This window comes from Tachysurus fulvidraco, chromosome 26, assembly GCF_022655615.1.
Source record: "Tachysurus fulvidraco isolate hzauxx_2018 chromosome 26, HZAU_PFXX_2.0, whole genome shotgun sequence".
Classification (NCBI taxonomy): Eukaryota; Metazoa; Chordata; class Actinopteri; order Siluriformes; family Bagridae; genus Tachysurus; species Tachysurus fulvidraco.
This window is the reverse complement of record NC_062543.1, coordinates 3,898,974-3,919,000: the sequence shown is the minus strand read 5'-3', so window position 1 is coordinate 3,919,000 and position 20,027 is coordinate 3,898,974. Positions and strand designations below refer to the sequence as shown.

The following is a 20,027-nucleotide window of genomic DNA, read 5'->3' as shown; positions in this document are numbered from 1 at the left end:
TACTGAGGTATGTGTCATTTGGTACTGAACTATGAGTCATTTAGAACTGACCTCTAAGTCATTTGGTACTGAGGTATGTGTCATTTGGTACTGAACTATGAGTCATTTAGTACTGACCTCTAAGTCATTTGGTTCTGAGCTATGTGTCATTTGGTACTGAACTATGAGTCATTTAGTACTGACCTCTAAGTCATTTGGTACTGAGGTATGTGTCATTTGGTACTGAACTATGAGTCATTTAGTACTGACCTCTAAGTCATTTGGTACTGAGGTATGTGTCATTTGGTACTGACCTATGAGTCATTTAGTACTGACCTCTAAGTCATTTGGTACTGAGGTATGTGTCATTTGGTACTGAACTATGAGTCATTTGGTACTGAACTATGAGTCATTTGGTACTGAGGTATGTGTCATTTGGTACTGAACTATGAGTCGTTTGGTACTGAACTATGAGTCATTTAGTACTGACATCTAAGTCGTTTGGTACTGAGGTATGTGTCATTTGTTACTGAACTATGAGTCATTTAGTACTGATATCTAAGTCGTTTGGTACTGAGGTATGTGTCATTTGGTACTGAACTATGAGTCATTTAGTACTGACATCTAAGTCGTTTGGTACTGAGAAATAAACTGCTTGATCAAGCTGTTTGGTTCTGAGCTTTGAGTTGTTTGACACTGGGCAAGTTGTTTGGTACTGAATAATGAATCATTGGTCTTGAGCTTAAGTAGTTTGATACAGCTGTATGAGATGTTTGGTTCTTGGCTTCGAGTGTTTTGATACCTGGCTGTTGGTCCTGAGTTATGAGTCATTTGATCCTGAGTTATGAGTCATTTGATCCTGAGTTATGAGTCTTTGGTTCTGAGTTGTGAGTCATTTGGTTCTGAGTAATGAGTCATTTGGCACCAGGCTGGGAGTGGTTTGGAACTGAGTGCTGAGTCATCTATTACAATTTTTCTAAGATATATTTTGGTTGCGAATGTTGATTTATTATTTAATGCCTTGGCACAAAACTCCAGAGCATGTTACAACACCAGTGGGATACAATGACAGGAAAACAACCAACACAGCGCAGGGCAGGTAAGACACTCTTCGGTTCAGAGACCACAGAGAATAAAGACAGGACAAGATGGATTATGGACAGCCCCTTTACTGGTCACTATCTACAGTCCAGTCTATAAAATAAGCCATGATCTCCATGTTGAGCTCTCCGTCTCTGCCAGACAAGATACATTAACATTTAAATGCTGCTCATACACTTTACATGAGCTAAACCATGAATTATTAAAACTCACCATTATTTGAGTCGAGAAAAAGAGCATTTTCATTACCTTTGAGTGAACTATGAGTCTGATCTGTGTGTAATATCGTCATGGTCATTATGGTGTGCTTACATTCTCTGTACAGTATGTACAGACGTGTGAGTATCAGTTTAGCTAATGGACTCGGACTGATTACTACATTGTGGTTCATGTGTGAAAAGTGAGACCCTCTGTATCATCCACCAGGTGTCTAGGTGTAATATCACATGGGCACACTGGCATGTGTGTGAGTGTGTGTGTGTGTGTGTGTGTGTGTGTGTGTGTGTATAGATTACCCAACCATTTTTTTATCTGTAATATTGCAGCTCACATGTCACACTTACTATATAGTCCCGGTTAATTAAAAAGTCCGGTGGAAATGTTTATGGGCTCGTTTAAAAAAAACAAAAAAAAAAACCCACACATGCACACATGACTGCATCCAGAACATTACTTGATTACGACTAACGATATGAACATGTAAAGCTTAATACTCTGTGAAAATGTGGTTAATTGCCTCTTGAATGGAAACCTAAACCTTCATTAAATGTTTAAGGGCGCTCGCCTCGCTACAAGTGCTAAGTGTCACGGTGTCGTGTGTCCCTATGAGTGAGAGTGTATCTGACAGTTTAATCAGGCGTAATATGTTGTTTTGTTTCTCAAAAGAATGCATTGTGATCTTATCCGTCCTTCGATGTGCCGCACGGCATTTAATAAAAGGTACGAAAGTATTACGAATCCTTCCTTTCTCTTCTTTCTCCGTCGTCAATCCTATGGCTAATGAAATTTCTCAGCTCTTTATCTATCTCAAATTCATCCATCACTGTTTAAACCACTTATTTTTAAAGTGTTTACGGTTCTGTACGGTTCTGTACAGGGAACCTGGACACAGTGAAACCGGCGTCGGCTGAAATTTGACATATTTGATAGGACGTTGAGATCATGTGACGTTGCCATGGATATAAGGAGTCAGTTACGGGATAGTAGTTGCACACCTCATACTGGGGGAATGTGCCAGACTGTCTGCAGACACATAAGAACATCTACCCCATCCTGACCGACACGGAAAAGCTCAAGCTCAAGGACTTTCAAAATGCCAAAGAAAAGCGATACAGCGAAATTAACAGAAGGTGTGATATTTAAGATCTGATTTCTACTTTTGTATAAAGTTATTATTTCATGTATAACGATTGAAATGTTGTGTTTTGGGGCACTTTCTGTGTTCTGGCTTTTGTCACTTAGTGGGAATAGAGATTGATGGGATAGAGAGTGCTGAGGGTAAGTACAAACATGACATTTATATACTTGTACACGGATTTCTGGACTGTTTGCTTTATTATTGCTATATGATGTGAGTGTGATACGGCTGCAGCCACGCAGATGAAGCCTACAGCAGGCAAAAAAGCCCCAGTGTGGGCAGAAATGTATGGGATTGTAAGTTCAAACTGAATGGAGAAGGAAAGAAGTTATTTGAATAATAATAACAGGAGATTTAACTTGTTAGTAAAGTCTTAGGTTTGTTGATATGATAAAGTTTTTTGTACATTTTAAGACAGTATAGTGAACTAACTGCAAAATACAAGCAAAACAACAACAACAACAACAACAACAACAAAAACAATAGCCTGGGGATAAACATAGAGATAACATAGCTGGCTAGCATCAGGTAGATAACTATAATGTTACATTCATCATCACACAGGCATAATATTAATTACCGCCTTATAAACTGTCCTTGTCAAGCTTTGTGGTCATTTTTAAGTCAGAAATAAAGAATTGAAGAAATCAACAAGCTTAATGTTCTAAAGCTCAGTAAGGGATATATGCTAATGTTGAACATGAACACCGCTATTTTTTAATGCTGACTAATTCTAGCTTAAATCTAAATCTGTTCTTATTTCTAGGAAGAATAATGAAATGGTACTGTTATTTTTTGAAGTAAGAACAATGAACAATTTTATTTATCTTCACAAATTCTCCTGCATGAACAGTGTGATATAGTCACTGTCTAAAGTGCAAATTGTTAGCTAGCTAACTAGCATTCATTAGCAGAATAGCTAGCCTGTATTTAGCTAATGTTAGGTCATGTGAGCTGGCATGTTAGAGGTCATTATTGAGATAGATATCATTCACATTCAAAATAAACTGTGAGGCATTTCAGAGAAATTCTTCTTTGCTGTTATTTGCTGTGTAGCATTATTTGATGTGGTAACTCAGTGGTTAAGGTGTTGGGCTATAGATTGGAAGGTCATGGGTTTGAACCCCGCTGCCACTGCTGGGTCCCTGAGCAAGGCCCTTAACCCTCAGTTGCTTGTCACTCTGGGTAAGGGTGTCTGCTGTAAATGTAAAACGCTAGGATTTTTTTTTTTTTTTTTAATTTTATTTATAGAGAAGGGATGTCTACCAAATGTTAATGTCCAAGCTTTTACATTTTAAAGTATAGCTCTGGCCTTTCAAGGTCTTCAACCATTTCAAGTCTTGTTTCATCCACTCTGGGATTTAGAGTTTTTGTCTGCGTGGCTGCTGCTAGTTTAAATAAAATCTTGATATATTTCAAACAACCTTCACACAGACTTATCCCAGTGCTATGAAGTGAAAAATGTGCATATATTACATGCATTTATGTATTCAGACGACAAAAAAGGCAAAAACAAAGGCAAAAACAATAAAGCAGCTGCAGGCAAAAAGAGCAAAGGTGCCACCAGCGAGGACGGTGGAGATGAAGACGAAGAGACCGAACGGCCTAAAGGTCGCAAGTCGGCCAACAGAAAGAAAGCAGCTCCGAGAGTGGCCTCGGAGGACGACAGCGATTACGACATTCCTCCGAAGAGATGCGCAGGAAACCGGAAGAGAGGAAAGCCAGCAGCATCCAAAAACAAGAGAGGCAAAAGTTCCAAGAAGAAGAGCAGTAGGTATGGTGGTTTAGAAACAACAGAAACCATTAAACAGTTCATTGTTCAGTCAACTAAAACCCTTACTTTGTTTTATTTTAAAGGTTTGGCTTTACATTCATTGTAGATTCTGCATGTAATTATGCATTGTTCAAAATATCCTTTAACTGAACTGTTCTTGTATAATTGCATTGTGCTATTATTGCATTACTCCATGATTGCTTCTTCCCTCCCACCCCTGCGTGTCCCCACTATCCCAGTGAGGACTCAAAGTGGTGAGTGGGTGTGCTGGTGATTTGATTGATTTATTTTTTTAAGGAGTGATTTAAAAAAAAAAGTAAACATGTTGATTTAGCATTTTTGTAACTTGAACTGTTCCTGGTCGACTTAAATCCATAGCAAAGTTTGTATTTTATTAGCATCTAAGTAAGTAACAAGCAAATAATTCTTTGTTTTGACCCCCTCATGAAGAATACACATACTTTTCACAGAAAATCACATCTGGAAATTAAAAAAAACAATAACGAGACATAAAAATAATACAAGAAACTAAATGAATCACTTATGTAAAATAAATGATGAATATTGGGAATTAAATTATGTATAAAATCTTTTGAAAATAAAATAAACGTTATATAAAATCACATGATTATAAATGGATCACATAAAAAAAAAAGCATGGAGCATTAAAACCCCCATAAACTACATTTCATATGCCCCCTATATGTGAAAAAATATATACATAATAAATAAATAAATAAATAAATAAATAAATAAATAAATAAATAAATAAATAAATAAATATAATTACATGGGAATTTCACGTGACTCTTCTATAAGGGGCTCAACCTAAACAATCACTTCTTATTGAACATCGTGGCTTGACATGCATTATTATTTATGCATTATTATTTATTTATGTATTATTTAATAATTAAATTATTCCACAACTGCATTAATGGATCAGACTCTGCGTTTCCTCTTTTTTATGCTGGTCTAGAAACATCACATAGCTGAATCTGCAAAACTGGTTCCAGATCAGCATAAATCTGTTAATACGCTTTACTAGCATTGCTCATCACTCCTTCTTTCTTCCTCTCTCCCACCCCTGCGTGTCCCCACTATCCCAGTGAGGACTCTAAGTGGTGAGTGGGTGTGGTGGTGATTTGATTTTTTTAGGAGTGAATCGAAACATTTTAACGTGTTGGTTTTAATTTGTGCGTCATTTTGTCTGTTACGTATTAACCTTTATTCCTACCGGCACTGTTTAATTAGCATCTAACTAATAAACCCCTTACGAAAAAAATAGCACATTTTTGCATGTGATCACATGTGACTCAGAGTCTGTAACAAAAATCACAAAATTAAGCAAAATTTGTTAAAACCACAATAAAATTTAAATTTAATTAAACTAATCATATACATAAAATCACACAATTAAATGAACTAATCAGCTGTAAACAACAAACAAATAAATCAGATGTTTAAATAAATTCATCACATGTAAAAATGACATATCACATGTCTAAGCATCACATGAGTCATATGTAGGAATCGCATGTGAAAGTGAGCGAGTTATACGTTAAAAAAAGACATTTAGAAATGTATAAAAAAAAGGTTAATCAAATATAAAATTCACCTATAACATGTAATATGTGCACTAAATATAGTATGTGCAAATCTCACATGTGATTCATGTAATTATTCAATTCATGAATAATTTCATAAGTTTATGTGACTCTTCTGTAAGGGGCTCAACGTTATTAGTTTGCGTTTAGATATGTCTTCATGCCCAAGATTTACTCTTTCATTAAACTGGACATATTTAATTATTTCCTGTTTGCACTTTGACCATCAGAATCTGCTTTCTCCTTTTTATGCTGGTTTAGAAACCTGATGAGACTGAATCTGGTCCCAGATCAGCATAAATCTGTTATCTTGTACTTTCATTGCTCATCGCTCCTTCTTTCTTAATCCCTCCCACTATTCCCAGTGAGGACTCATAGTGGTGAGTGGGTGTGGTGCTGATTTGATTTGTGTTTTATTATTTATTTCAATTTTTTGTTTGTTTTTATCAGGTTGATTTTACGTTAATTAATTTAACTTTAATTCACTGTAGTTCAACATTCATGACTTACATAAAGTATCTAAGCGACAGCAAAAAAAAAAAAGTGTTTGTCTGGGTGCGTACAGAAAAATCACGTTCATTTCACTTGTGTGACTTTAATATCGACAAACGTGAACGTAAACAAATCATACGAGAAAATGAAAGGAATTCGATGTAAAAAAAAAAAAACCGATGTGAATCAGACTTGAGAATAAATGAATCGTGAGAAAAATACAAATTACACGCAAGTGAAAAGTCCAATAAAAAATGATGCAATTTATGGACCATAAACCGAATATTGAAATTTCATGTGATTTTCTGTCAGAAGAACCAAAACGTGTTTTTATTTTTAAATATCCGTTATTGATTATGCGTGTAAATATGCATTTCTTGCCCAAATCTTCTTATCCTAAAGTAATTAAAAGATGAAACCCTTTGACCATCAGGGTCTGCTTTCTTCTTTTAATGGTGGTCTAGGAACCTGATGAGACTGAAGCTGCAAAACTGGTCCCAGATCAGCATAAATCTGTTAATACGCTTTACTAGCATTGCTCATCACTCCTTCTTTCTTCCTCCCTCCCAACCCTGTGTGTCCCCACTATCCCAGTGAGGACTCTAAGCGGTGAGTGGATGTGGTGGTGATTTGATTTTTCAGGAGTGAATCGAAACATTATGAATTGTTGATTTAGATTCTGCGTCATTTCGACATCAATTCCCAGCAGCGCTTAAGTTTCTAAATGACAAGCAGATCATTCTTCAGTATCCAGCCCTTGTGTGATAATCACATAGATTTCACATGTGATTAGTGTTGTTCATGTGATTGTGTGTATAATGTGATCACATGTTAAAAAAAAACAAACATAAAAAAGGGCATTTAAACATGAAGGATCAGACATCGCATGTGTATTCGTGGGATCATGTGTGACATCACCTGAACTTGTCCGCATGTGAAAAACAACAATCCACATGATGATATCACATTTAAGGAAAACAAATCCATGTGAGAGTAATCATGTGGAGAGAAATTTACATGTGAAAATAAGTCACATGTAAAAATAAAGCGGTAGTAAAAAAAAAAAAAGCATGTGAAAACGAACGAGCAATAAAAATCACATTATGCATAAACATGACATGTAAAAAAACAAATGTAATTCTGCATAAATACTACGTGTGATTATAAACGAATTGTGTATAAAAATCATTTTTTTAAAAATAAGCGATTTATGCATAAAAGTCACATGTGAAAATAAATAAATCGTACATAAAATTCGGATGTGGAAATAATTCAATCGATTACATAAAAAAATAATAAGAAAACAAACGGGTATTTACAAAAAATCTAATTAAAAAATCATGGGAGGATAAATAAATAAATAAACAAACAAACAAATAAATAAGTATTAAAAAAAATTGAAAATAAATATTTGTGTGTAAAAAGCGAATTGAAAACAATCACGGTGTCTCCTGTTAACAATCACATGTGATATATAAATTTTTTGTGTGTGCAAATACTGAATTATATGAAGAAAAAAAAATCACAGATGAAAATAAAAGCCCATGCACCATGTGAAAAATTTCTGAAGCCCATATGTGTAATTTCACATGTGTGTCATGTGGTTTTTCATGTGATTACATCATGTAGTTACCGCAGGTCCCAGATCAGGATAAATCTGTTAATATGCTGTAGTTGTTTTGTTCATCGCTCATTTTTTCTTCTTCCCTCCCACCCCTGTGCGTCCCCACTATCCCAGTGAGGACTCTAAGTGGTGAGTGGGTGTGGTGGTGATTAGATTTTTTAAGGAGTGATTAAAATGTAGTAGTGTTGTGTTATTTTTTTGTCATTTAAACTGTCACGCTTTTATCAGCACGTTTTTAATTTGATGAAAATCACATATTTCGCATGTGATCATACGTTTTTTGTTTTTTGTTTTCCCACATGCGATTATGTGTGCAATGTGTCTTTAGGTTTTTAAAAAAAAAAAAAGGCCAAGATGCATTTTGATAGATTTGGACCTTGAATTGAACATGAACTTAAGTAAACACTCTCAAACAGTTTCATTATCTGAACCATGTGATCATAACTAAAAGACATGTATTTGTGTGAGAAAATAAAAACATAATTTAAAAGAAATTCTGCAAGAGTTAGAGGATCAGTAATTACGAGTGAATATAAATTAGTGTAAAAAAAAAACGAAGGCAAATGAATCATGTTAATATCCCACGTGGGAAAAAAATCATAACAATCACATGTGGGGAAAAAATATTTGTGTTAATATTGATATGATGGATAATGTTTAAAAATCATAAATGAAAAGTAATCTCAAAATCACACGTGAAAACTAAACAGTATAAAAAAATCAGATGTAAAAAAAAATCATATAGAAAACTCACTGACGTGTAACAACACATAAAAATACGATAAATTAATCTTGTGCAAAATTGACATTGGGTTATAAATCATGTGTAACAATCAAATGAAAGTGGATAAATAATTTGTTAAATTACATGAGAAAATAAATTCAGAAATCAGATCGGATTATAAAGGAATTGTGAAAAATCACATGTGAAAATTAAACAATTATAAAGATGATGTACAGAAAATGAATGAATCGTGTGAAATGATACGTGAATATAAAAATCCTTGGACCTCATGTGAAACATATATGTGTCATTTCACATGTGAATCATATGAATCATTTGGTAAAACCTATATGTAAAACATATGTGTCATTTCACATGTGAATCATATGAATCATTTGGTAAAACTTATATTTAAAACATGTCATTTCACATGTGAATCATATGAATCATTTGGTAAAACTTATATTTAAAACATATGTGTCACTTCACATGTGAATCATATGAATCATTTGGTAAAACTTATATTTAAAACATATGTGTCATTTCACATGTGAATCATATGAATCATTTGGTAAAACTTATATTTAAAACATATGTGTCATTTCACATGTGAATCATGTGACTCTTCTATAAGGGGTTCAACCTAAACAATCACTTCTTCAACATTGAGGCCTATATTATGTACAGTATGCATATTTATGTGCCCAGAATGTTGTTTAACTGAGATTACATTATTCCACAACTGCTTTAAAGGATCAGACTCTGCCTTTCCCCTTTTTATGCTGGTCTAGAAACATCATGTGGCTGAAGCTGCAAAACTGGTCCCAGATCAGCATAAATCTGTTAATACGCTTTACTAGCATTGCTCATCACTCCTTCTTTCTTCCTCTCTCCCACCCCTGCGTGTCCCCACTATCCCAGTGAGGACTCTAAGCGGTGAGTGGATGTGGTGGTGATTTGATTTTTCAGGAGTGAATCGAAACATTTTAACGTGTCGATTTAGATTTTGTGTCATTTTAAAATGTACCTGATTAACTTTATTTCCTAGAAACACGAGCGACAAGCAAATCAGTCTTTTTTACTGTCCAGTAAAATCACATACGTATCATGTTGTGCATCTGTTTTTTCATAATATGGTATCACATGTGTTAGAGTTAAAGGTACATACAATAACCTGAGATCTCTAGTAATCAGATGCGGCATCATGTGAACACTATGTGATCACGTGAGAAACACGTATTTGTGTGAGATCGTAATTCACATGTGAATCTAAACGTATCATTAAAAAAAACAACGATTAAAAACAAAAATAAATAAATCGTATGTAAAAATCCCATTTAAAATAAAGCGTTTTCATCGTGTGAAAAAAAATTGAAGAAAAAAAATCACATAAAAAAACAATAAAGTGATCCTGTGTAAAAGCTGATGTAAGAATAACCTCCAGCATAAAATCACATGTGCACTTAAATTGAAAAAGCAATAAACCGTACGTGAAACATCACATGCATGTGACTAACTTTGTGTAAAAAAAATCACGTGAATATGGAATAACTGTGAAAAATCACATGTGAACATTAGTTTATCTTGAGTATCACATGTGAAACGGAGTCAGGCTTTTTCTAAAGATCACATGAGAAAATAAATCCACAGTCAAAAATGAATCAAAGGATCGAAGAAAAATCACGTGCGAAAATCATCCGCAAATCTTGTTGTAAATCACTTGTGAAAATGAACGAACCGAGTGTGAAACGCTGTATATATAAAACTGCAAAAAAGAAATCATGTGGAAAAAAAATATTTTTAAAACATATATGTGTCATTTCACATGTGAATCATATGAATCATTTGGTAAAACTTATATTTAAAACATATGTCATTAAAATAAAAATGAAGCTACGTGTTTAAAAACCTGTGAAAACAATCAGGTGAAAATAATCATCTGATTATTTACATGTGAAGTTCATCTGACTCTTTTGTACATATTGTGGCTTTACATGCGTTATCGATTATGCATGTACAGCTGTATTTACTGCATTATTCCCTGTTTGCACTAAAACATGAAACCATTTGACCATCAGCCTCTGCGTCTCCCCTTTTTTTATGCTGGTTTAGGAATCTGAGGCGGCTAAAGCTGCGAAACTGGTCCCAGATCAGCATAAATCTGTTTATTCCTGTAGTAGCTTTGCTCATCACTCCTTCTTTCTTCTTCCCTCCCACCCCTGCGCGTCCCCACTATCTCCAGTGAGGACTCTAAGTCAGAGGGGGGGGAAGAGGAGGAGGAGTCCATGTCAGAGGGGGAGAGGGCTCGTCTAATGGAAGAGGTGGAGGAAAAGAAGAAGCTGATCGCTAACATTAGGAGCAAGCCTTGGAGGATGAAGAGGAGGCTCAAACACCTCAAGTACTGTGGATGAGTGTGAAAGTGTGCTCATGTGCGAGTCTTTAGATTTAGCACAGCCTGTGATTGACCGTCAGTCTGTGGTTAAGTCGCTGTGTCTGTAGCACGTGTGTGAACGAGAGAAAAGTTTATATAAGCTTTAAAACATACGAGATGTGTTCTAGCTTGATTTCTTTATTAACCATTAACCCCTAAAACTCTCAGGGGTCCTTGGATTAGATTCCTCACTAAACACTTCACTTGAATAATAAGATCTCTCTCTACGTACTACGGGTTGCAGAACTACATGTTTTTACACGGCAGCCAGTATTTTAATAGGATGTTTGTCTAGTCATCTGTTCCATAGTTTAAACAGGGTTTCAGGAATTGTTTTTTTTTTGTGCGTGTGAATTTCAGCACAGGGTTTAAAAATAGTTTTTAGCTTCGCTGCTTTTTCGGTGCTATAAATGTGTCAAATAATAAACCGTACACCGCTATGATATTAAATAAGTTGATAGTGTAAACGAGAGCATGTTCATCTGTGGTCTGGGCAGCACCTGAAAACGTGTCTGGATCAATGTCTGGCTCAAAAGTAGCTGTGTGGGACTGGATAGTAATCTCCTTACCGCCTGCCACCCAACTAGCCGACATCTCCACACAGCAGCAGCTAGTTATTATACGACTCGCCTGGTCTTTGCAACCCCTAGTACTACCTAAATTATTCACACTAGTTACTCGTTAACATTTTATCTAAATAAGATGGAGTTTGATGTCTTAATATCCATCCAGCATTGTCTACAAAACTACATATTTACTCACTTGCGAATGTTCTGTAATTAGGGAAGCGCAGATGTTTGTGGATAAGTTTGAAGGAGCTTTGGGCAAAGGGAAAGGCAAGAAACTGTACGCCTTTAAAGTCATGATGACGAAGGTAAGATACGATGACAGAAAATATCTCAGACTTTTATGCTGACGTTATGCTTCATATCCTGGTGGTTTAATGTTATTTTTTCTTTGCTTTTCTAACAGAAATGGATCAAGTTTCAGCGAGATTTTGATAATTTTAAGACAGCCTGCATACCGTGGGAACGGAAAATCAAAGAGGTCGAAAGTGAGTTACAAATTTCTGCGTGAGCTCTAAATTACAGGTCTTGTCTGATATATTTAGCTTAGCTTAGCTTAGCTTAAAAGCTTAAAGCATAGATGATTATCTTTGTGTTTGGCTTTTACTAATTTATTATTCTGCTTAAAACTTCTGCACACAATCTTTTTCAGAACAGAAATTGAACTCGACTACAAAATGTTGTTGGAAGGACATTATTCACCTTTACATTATTTATCTCATGTCTTCTCAGGGAGTTTTTCCTTTGCCAGATGTTAGATAGAAACTAAATTTTATTCTGTTTCTATACTTCTGTAACGCTGCTTTGAGACAATGTGAATTGTTAAAAGCAAGCGCTATAGAAATAAGTTAAAATTTAATCGTATTGAATAAAAAAAATGTTTTTTTTAATAAAAAAAATTGTAATAAAAAAAAACAAAAAACGATTTAAATCCTTTTAGCATTCACCAAAAACTAGTGCTTAAAATTCAACACATTTGTCTGTACAAACCAATCAGGAAAGTTTAGACTGATTCTGATTTCAGGTGTTTGGCAAAGCATGGGTTTGATTCTCTTGAAAAGTTTTCCTAATTATTTAATTTTGTTAAAAACAACACACTATGATTAACCGTGTGGCTTTTCACACCTTTACCTCAGTCACACCTTTGCTGCATGAAATTCTCAACATATCGCGACGAGTTTTGAAGCACGTCTTCATTGTGTTTTAAAAAGAGATGGCATAATGTTGTGTAAAAAAATGACAGATCTGAAGTGGATTTTCCAAACATGTCTTAAAGATAAATGTTTTTAAGGACTATTTGGGCAAGACATCAAATAAAAACATAGCTCAGAGTAAAACATGAACCGCCTATATTGTATGTGTGTAAGTTAACCTCTGTGTATTGGATTCTTAGGTCACTTCGGTTCTTCAGTCGCCTCCTACTTCATCTTCCTCCGTTGGATGTATGGCATGAACCTTGTTCTCTTCAGTTTGACCTTTGGCCTGATTGTGATCCCTGAGGTCAGAGTGGGTCATTCATTATTTACACACAACACTCAGGGTTCATACAGAAGTATCCTGTGCCGAATTCACTCTCTCAGGTGGAATCACGTTAGCAGTAATCCTTTCTAAAGCTAGCAGTAATCCTGTTTAATCTGATCCTAGCAGGTATATATCGTGCATGTATTTAAATAATTCCGTCTTTGTTTTAAGCTTGAACTCTTTAGTATTTTAAAAGCTGAATGAACCCTGAAGTATACTTTACAATCCTGATAATAGATTTTCCCTGGAGCACAAATTGGATGTACTGTATATCTTCTAGGTTCTCATGGGTCTCCCTTATGGTTCTATTCCTCGGAAAACAGTGCCACGGGAGGAACAGGCCAATGCGATGGACTACGCCGTTCTCACAGATTTTAGCGTAAGACCTTCTAACTATACTACAGGAGTCCATATTTTCATTCCGATTTTTAACCTACGGATTGCATCCTGTTTATAATAACTCTCGTTTTATTCTTAACAGGGTTACTGCAAATACTCTGTGTTATTCTATGGCTACTATAATGACCAGAGAACCATTGGCTTCCTGAAGTTTCGACTCCCTCTGTCCTACCTCATGGTGGGCATTGGGAACTTCGGGTATAGCCTGATAGTTGTGATCCGAACGTGAGTCTCATTTCATCCATTACTAGAGCTGCTAGAAATGGCATGAAATATTAGTACAGGTCATATTTACCATCTTTCTGTGATGTGTATCCGTGTAAGATGTCTACGATCTCATAAGTATATACAGTTTTGCTTTTTTTTTTTTTTTAATGTCTAGCTGTAGATGTGAAGAATGTTTGAATTTTAAGATAAGGATAAGTTTGGATTTTTAAGGCTCCTATTTTCATGATCATGGTGCAGGCGCGAAAATACAGTTCAACTCTCATGTCACAAAATGTAGAACCTTTTAAAGTGGGGTGAATATTTATGCAGTATACGGAATAGTCAGCTAGGTCAAAAATATACCATGCAAATGGGTTTCGCAGGCCACCACACATTTAGAACCTTAATTGCTTGTTATTCTTAATTACTGATGAAACAATTTAGTTTTCAGTTAAACCGCTAAAGCTTTATGATGGAGTTACATAATAATATACATGGGTTAATGGGATCTGAATCCTACATCTATCAAATAAAGTAAATGCACTGAATGTGGGAGGGTTTCAACCCCATGTCTGCTGGAAAATTCTGATTGTTATACCCTCTTTACCAAGATCAATGTCAATAACTTTAAGCTTGTCCGCAAAAATAGCTAGAACAGCTAGAAAAAATGGACTCCCATCCAACTAAAGTAGCAACTCGTCGTCATTACGGCGTCAAATTCTGCTTGTGTCTACATTAAAATAGAGCCTTTAAGTTCTCTAGCCTTAGACTTCATGTTTACTTGCCACGGCTCGAACCGGTTGCTTGCGCCATGTGTCAAAACAGAAGAATGCGCTTCTGTTATCCTGCCAGCTAGAGTGGATTCTTTTATGAACGCAGTCCACTCTCGCCGTTAGGATGGCTAAAAACGCAGATGTAGGGGGTGGGGACAGCGAGGACAACGAGTTCACCTTCGCCTGGAAGATGTTCACCAGCTGGGATTACCTCATCGGCAACGCAGAGACGGCCGACAACAAGTTCGCCTCCATCACCACCAGCTTTAAGGTGTGTATATGAATCGGAGGGTGTTTAGGTTAGCATCTGTACATGTGCTTGTTGTCTCGGGGATGTCGAGGATCTCCAAAATCTCCAGTGTTTTGAAAGTTAACCTGTGTGTTGTAGGAGTCCATCGTAGATGAGCAGGAAAACCAGAAGGATGAGAACATCCACCTGAGGAGATTCCTTCGTGTATTGGCCAACTTCCTCATTATCTGCATCCTGGGAGGCAGCGGATATCTCATCTACTTTGTGGTCAAGCGCTCGCAAGAGTTTCAAGGCAGGGATGACCTGAGCTGGTATGAGAAAAATGAGGTAATACATTTTTATTTACTTTACAGTACATACAGTGCAGCACAGCTGGCTTCATTTTTCACAGTATTTACCTTTGGAACTTGTGACTAATCCACGTTATAGGTATTTTATCCCGTCTGTACAGCAGATTTGAAGATACCTCTGGCCAAAAAACACATGAGCATGCTACCTCAGAACAGGGCAATATATAAACCGTCGTACACTGTAATGTTAAACACTTACAGTAACCGTAAGAAATTCCATCGCAGGGTTTATCAAGTAAGATAGTAAAGAGGGGGGGGGGGGCATGGTGGATTAGTGGTTAGCACGTTCGCCTCACACCTCCAGGGTTGGGGGTTCGATTCCCGCCTCCACCTTATGTGTGTGTGGAGTTTTCTTCTTCTTCTTCTTCTTCTTCTTCTTCTTCTTCTTCTTCTTCTTCTAAAGATGAAAGGAGATACATTTGATAAAAAAAAAAATACAAATTTAAGGTATCACCCAAAAACTGTTGTTGGATTTCATTCAGTTGGAGATCATAATGTCTCTCCTCGGATTGGTGGGCCCGATGCTGTTTGAGACAATCGCTGAGCTGGAGGACTATCACCCCCGCATTGCCCTCAAGTGGCAACTAGGACGCATCTTCGCCCTTTTCCTGGGTAACCTGTACACCTTCCTCCTGGCTCTTTTTGATGAGGTCAACGAAAAGGTATAATCACAAAGATTACATGATTCTTGACATGAAATGACCGACCTGTACGATCACTGCTATAACTGTAATCAGACTAGAGAATGTAAAGAGGACTAATGTATTGGATATGCTTGTTTTTCTCTAAGCTGGTGGAGGAACAATCCATAAGGAACGCCAGCGTGTGGTACATGAAGGAATATTACGCCAACTTCACTGCTAATAACCCAAACGGGACAGGCACGCCTCCGCCTCTCGACCCTTCTGATGTGATCCGGGGCCCGTGCTGGGAGACAACAGTGGGGATAGTAATGAGGCTCCCTGTTATCTCTCACCGCCCACAGTGTTAATGTCTAAACATTTCAGTGGATATAGATTGTATTTAGTACTTGGATTGGACCAGGCATTTTGCACAGGTGTCGATTATTACAGAAATTCTCAGTTTTAGTTTCAGTGAGAAACAAAATTAGTATTATTAATAATCGGTTGACACTGAAAATGCCTGTGTTCAGTCTGCGTTGGATGTGTTTTTTATTCAGTCTGCTTTCTAGCAAGCCGAGAAATCAACACATAGTCAGTTTAAAGATGCCTAAAGATGTCTACAACTGTCATGAACGCGGGGATAAAAACGGACCCAAACGCAGGATAGCAAAATAAACAGGGGCTTAATAACAAAAAGACACGAAACATAACACAGACTAGAGTCAGGACAAGACAACAGTAGATTCGGCGCTGCACAAGGCAACGCGGCACAGTTAAATAGACAAGGAAATCACAATGGGAAACGGGATGAGCAGACAAGGGCGGGACAGACACGTGACGAGGAACATAAACATAACGCACATGGAAAAGTCCGGCCGGAGTCCTAACAACAACCTTGCTAGCTGTGATAGTCATAATGTAATCATGACTATGTAAGTGCCACAGTGACACAATAGTAATCTAACCGATAGCACTGAAGCGATTGGACGAATCAGTGAAAACTGAACAGATCAGTGGAGTGAAGTGACGACGACGAGGCTCGTGTTTACGAACAAATGTTCAGTTCAGAATTCTATATTTTATAACTATTGTATTTAGAGCAGATAATGTGAAGGGTTTTCACAGGTTTTCACATTCATACTGTTGCCCTTAAGTGGTTTTTAATTGAAGCAGTGTGCAAATTGTTTAACACACTGTTCTCTATAGGAATTTGTAAAACTGACTGTCTCAGATATCCAAGTGACGTATCTGACGATCCTCATCGGGGACTTTGTGAGGGCTCTGATTGTGCGCTTCCTTAACTACTGCTGGTGCTGGGATTTGGAGGCAGGTTGGGTAAGTGAGCTCACACTTGGGCTGTAAATCTCACACCATTTTGGTAAGTAACCTAGCTTTGTCTTCTATCTTCAGCCCTCCTACGCTGAGTTTGACATCAGTGGCAATGTCCTCGGATTGGTCTTCAATCAAGGGATGATTTGGTAGGACACACATGCATGAGACACAATACAGAAGATGATTTTATTGCAGAAGAAGGATTTCATTTTATTTAGTAGGCTATGTGTGTATGAGAAGAATAAGCAAAGCTGCTTAAGCACCGAGCCATGGCGTGATTTACCGGCTTCAGTGTAGTCTTGCGTAGCCAGACCTTTAGACTGAAAGCAGAAGGTCTGGACCCTACAGCAGCTTTTATTGTCCCATTACATGTCTGTCTGACATGTAAAGCGCCCAATCATGGTTCATTTTGTGAGGTAAAAATAGAACATAGATGAATCATTTAACCATGAACTTGAAATCATTTGGTAAAATCATAAGCACCCGAATGCAAAAAAAGCACTCATAAGCACTTACTTCGTCCATGTGGGAAGTTTCCAGGTGAAACGATAAAGAATATGTGTCTGAGGCAAAGACTAACTTCAATGTAACGTCAGTGCAAAGTGATTTGTTGTTTTGATGAGCTCTATATTGGTGTGTGTGTGTGTGTGTGTGTGTGTGTGTGTGTGTGTGTGTGTGTGTGTGTGTGTGTGTGTGTGTGTGTGTTTGTGTGGGTGGGGTTTAGGATGGGAGCGTTCTACGCTCCAGGTCTGGTCGGCATCAACGTCCTCCGTCTCCTGACCTCTATGTACTACCAGTGCTGGGCCGTCATGGCCTCCAATGTGCCTCATGAGCGAGTCTTCAAGGCCTCAAAATCCAACAACTTCTACATGGGACTCCTTCTTCTCATCCTCTTCCTCAGTCTGCTGCCTGTCGTCTACACCATCATGTCCCTGCCACCGTCCTTTGACTGCGGACCCTTTAGGTCATAAACACACACACACACACACACACACACACACACACACACTGAAACTTTTACATTAATATCAGTTCTGTTGCTGATGCTGCTCAACTGGAGGAAAAATCCTGACACATCATTATTAATATATATATATTTAAATCTTTTATTTCAAATCACAAAGTTCACCACATCCTTTCCTTTTCACTTAAAACTTTTCTGATTTCTGGATTTCTGAGCACACATTTATCTCTTCTCGCAGTGGCAAAGACCGGATGTTTGACGTGGTGATTGAGACGATAGAAAAGGATCTTCCTTCGTTTATGGGGAAGCTGTTCGGTTACGTGGCCAACCCCGGCCTCATCATCCCTGCTGTTTTGCTCATGGTGTGAGTCACTCGGGCTTTATATTTGTGTTCGGTTTCCATCTGTAGCCTTCTATACCATACATCAACCCACTTGTCCTTTCTTTTGACTGTCAGTAATGAAAGAATGTGTTTGCTTGTTTGTGCAGTCTGGCAATTTATTATCTCAACTCAGTGTCTGAAGCCTATAAGAACGCCAACAACGAGCTAAAAAAGAAAATGCAGATGGTAAGTTTAGGAATAAAATAGTGTAAAGATCTAGAAGTATGAAGCTCTGAACGGTTTAAACAGTATAACACATCTTGAAATTTGTTTCTGAGACATTTATTGATTGATGCTAGAAACTTTGCCATAGAGCTCCAAAGGATATTAGGACAAGCTCTATATAGCTAAATGTTTACTCTGCCTTATTTCTGCCTGCAAGAAGTCTACTGAATTTTTTAGTTAAGACCATGCTTTTTTTTAGAAATTAATAAAATATTTTTTTTTTCCGGACCCTATATTTTCATTCTGATTCTTTTATTCTTTGCTTTTAATTCTTAGATTTTTTTTATTTGTTAATGTTTATGTTTTATTTACAGCGACTGTTATTTGATTTTTTTTATTTACTTATTTATTTACTTATTTACTAAAGAAAGTCACTATAAAAAAATCAGGAAAAATAAAAAAAAGCTTTTATTTATTTATTTGTTTGTTTGTTTGTTTTAAATTTTTACATAAAATATTACTAAAAATAATGATGTATAAAGCGCAAAATAATAAAATCAATGCTAAAAAAAAAAATTCCACAGTATATTAAAAAAAAGATTCAATAATGTGAAGTCTGTGAGCAAAAACTCACAGGATGTTAGTGTTAATGTTACAGTTTTTTTTTTTTATCCAATACACTGTTATTTTGTTTGTTTTGTTCTGTTTTGTTTTATTTACCTGATGCCAATAATGATTAGTGGACAGAAGTCTACTCTGAACTCGTTCCTACTCATTTTTAATCACTTATATAAAGCGTCTAAAGATTTCGCCATTTTTATTATAATATTATTTCTAACGTTGTTCTTAGGCAAGAGATGAGGAAAAGAACAGGAGGAATAACACAGACAGCACCAATCAAGTGATGAAGGATTTAGAGGATTTACTACCCAATCGGCCGAATGCGCCTCATTCAGACAAACACGCAGGTCAGAAACGCTTCTACTTCATCTGACTTTGTAAATGATCACAATGTCTTTAAAACACAGCTGTCCTAAATTCACATTTTCTTACAATACTAAAGACAAGCCTGGTGGAGGAAAACCAGCAAAAGTGAAGCCGGGATCAGCTGCAAATGGTGTGAACCTGCAGAAAGACTTATCGCTGGCATCAGCTAATCCTAACTCCCGAGGGCCTGTGAACCGAGCACCAGGCCCCAGGACAGCGGGGCCTCTGCCTGGGCACCCGGGGCCAGCTCCAGGGGCAGGACATCGCAGGGGACAATAGCACTAAACACTATCACTAGCCACTGGCAGTAGACATACAGACTACCTCCTAAATATACTATAACTTTCTTTCTTATCATTATTCCTTACTTCTTACATATGCATAGCGACTCTGTTATGTTTTAAACACATGAATATGGT

At 36.9% G+C, this 20,027-nt stretch overlaps 1 protein-coding gene across 1 annotated transcript in view; it reads left to right on the top strand.

The window, feature by feature from the left end:
* Window positions 1–2,211: 2,211 nt before the first annotated feature.
* Window positions 2,212–20,027, top strand: part of tmc2a (transmembrane channel-like 2a) — an 18,918-nt gene continuing 1,102 nt past the window's right edge. Inside the window, exons 1-20 of the mRNA XM_047809634.1 lie at window positions 2,212–2,429; window positions 2,542–2,577; window positions 3,932–4,254; window positions 10,839–11,056; window positions 11,873–11,963; window positions 12,062–12,143; window positions 13,049–13,155; window positions 13,457–13,555; window positions 13,658–13,800; window positions 14,679–14,826; window positions 14,944–15,132; window positions 15,638–15,817; window positions 15,946–16,104; window positions 16,985–17,113; window positions 17,189–17,256; window positions 17,835–18,074; window positions 18,313–18,438; window positions 18,564–18,642; window positions 19,472–19,589; window positions 19,685–20,027. The exon at window positions 19,685–20,027 is cut by the window's right edge and continues 1,102 nt beyond it. Of these exons, the coding sequence (XP_047665590.1) occupies window positions 2,393–2,429; window positions 2,542–2,577; window positions 3,932–4,254; window positions 10,839–11,056; window positions 11,873–11,963; window positions 12,062–12,143; window positions 13,049–13,155; window positions 13,457–13,555; window positions 13,658–13,800; window positions 14,679–14,826; window positions 14,944–15,132; window positions 15,638–15,817; window positions 15,946–16,104; window positions 16,985–17,113; window positions 17,189–17,256; window positions 17,835–18,074; window positions 18,313–18,438; window positions 18,564–18,642; window positions 19,472–19,589; window positions 19,685–19,887 (2,775 nt within the window). The 5' untranslated portion in view covers window positions 2,212–2,392 and the 3' untranslated portion in view covers window positions 19,888–20,027. The remainder of the gene's footprint in view (window positions 2,430–2,541; window positions 2,578–3,931; window positions 4,255–10,838; window positions 11,057–11,872; window positions 11,964–12,061; window positions 12,144–13,048; window positions 13,156–13,456; window positions 13,556–13,657; window positions 13,801–14,678; window positions 14,827–14,943; window positions 15,133–15,637; window positions 15,818–15,945; window positions 16,105–16,984; window positions 17,114–17,188; window positions 17,257–17,834; window positions 18,075–18,312; window positions 18,439–18,563; window positions 18,643–19,471; window positions 19,590–19,684) is intronic.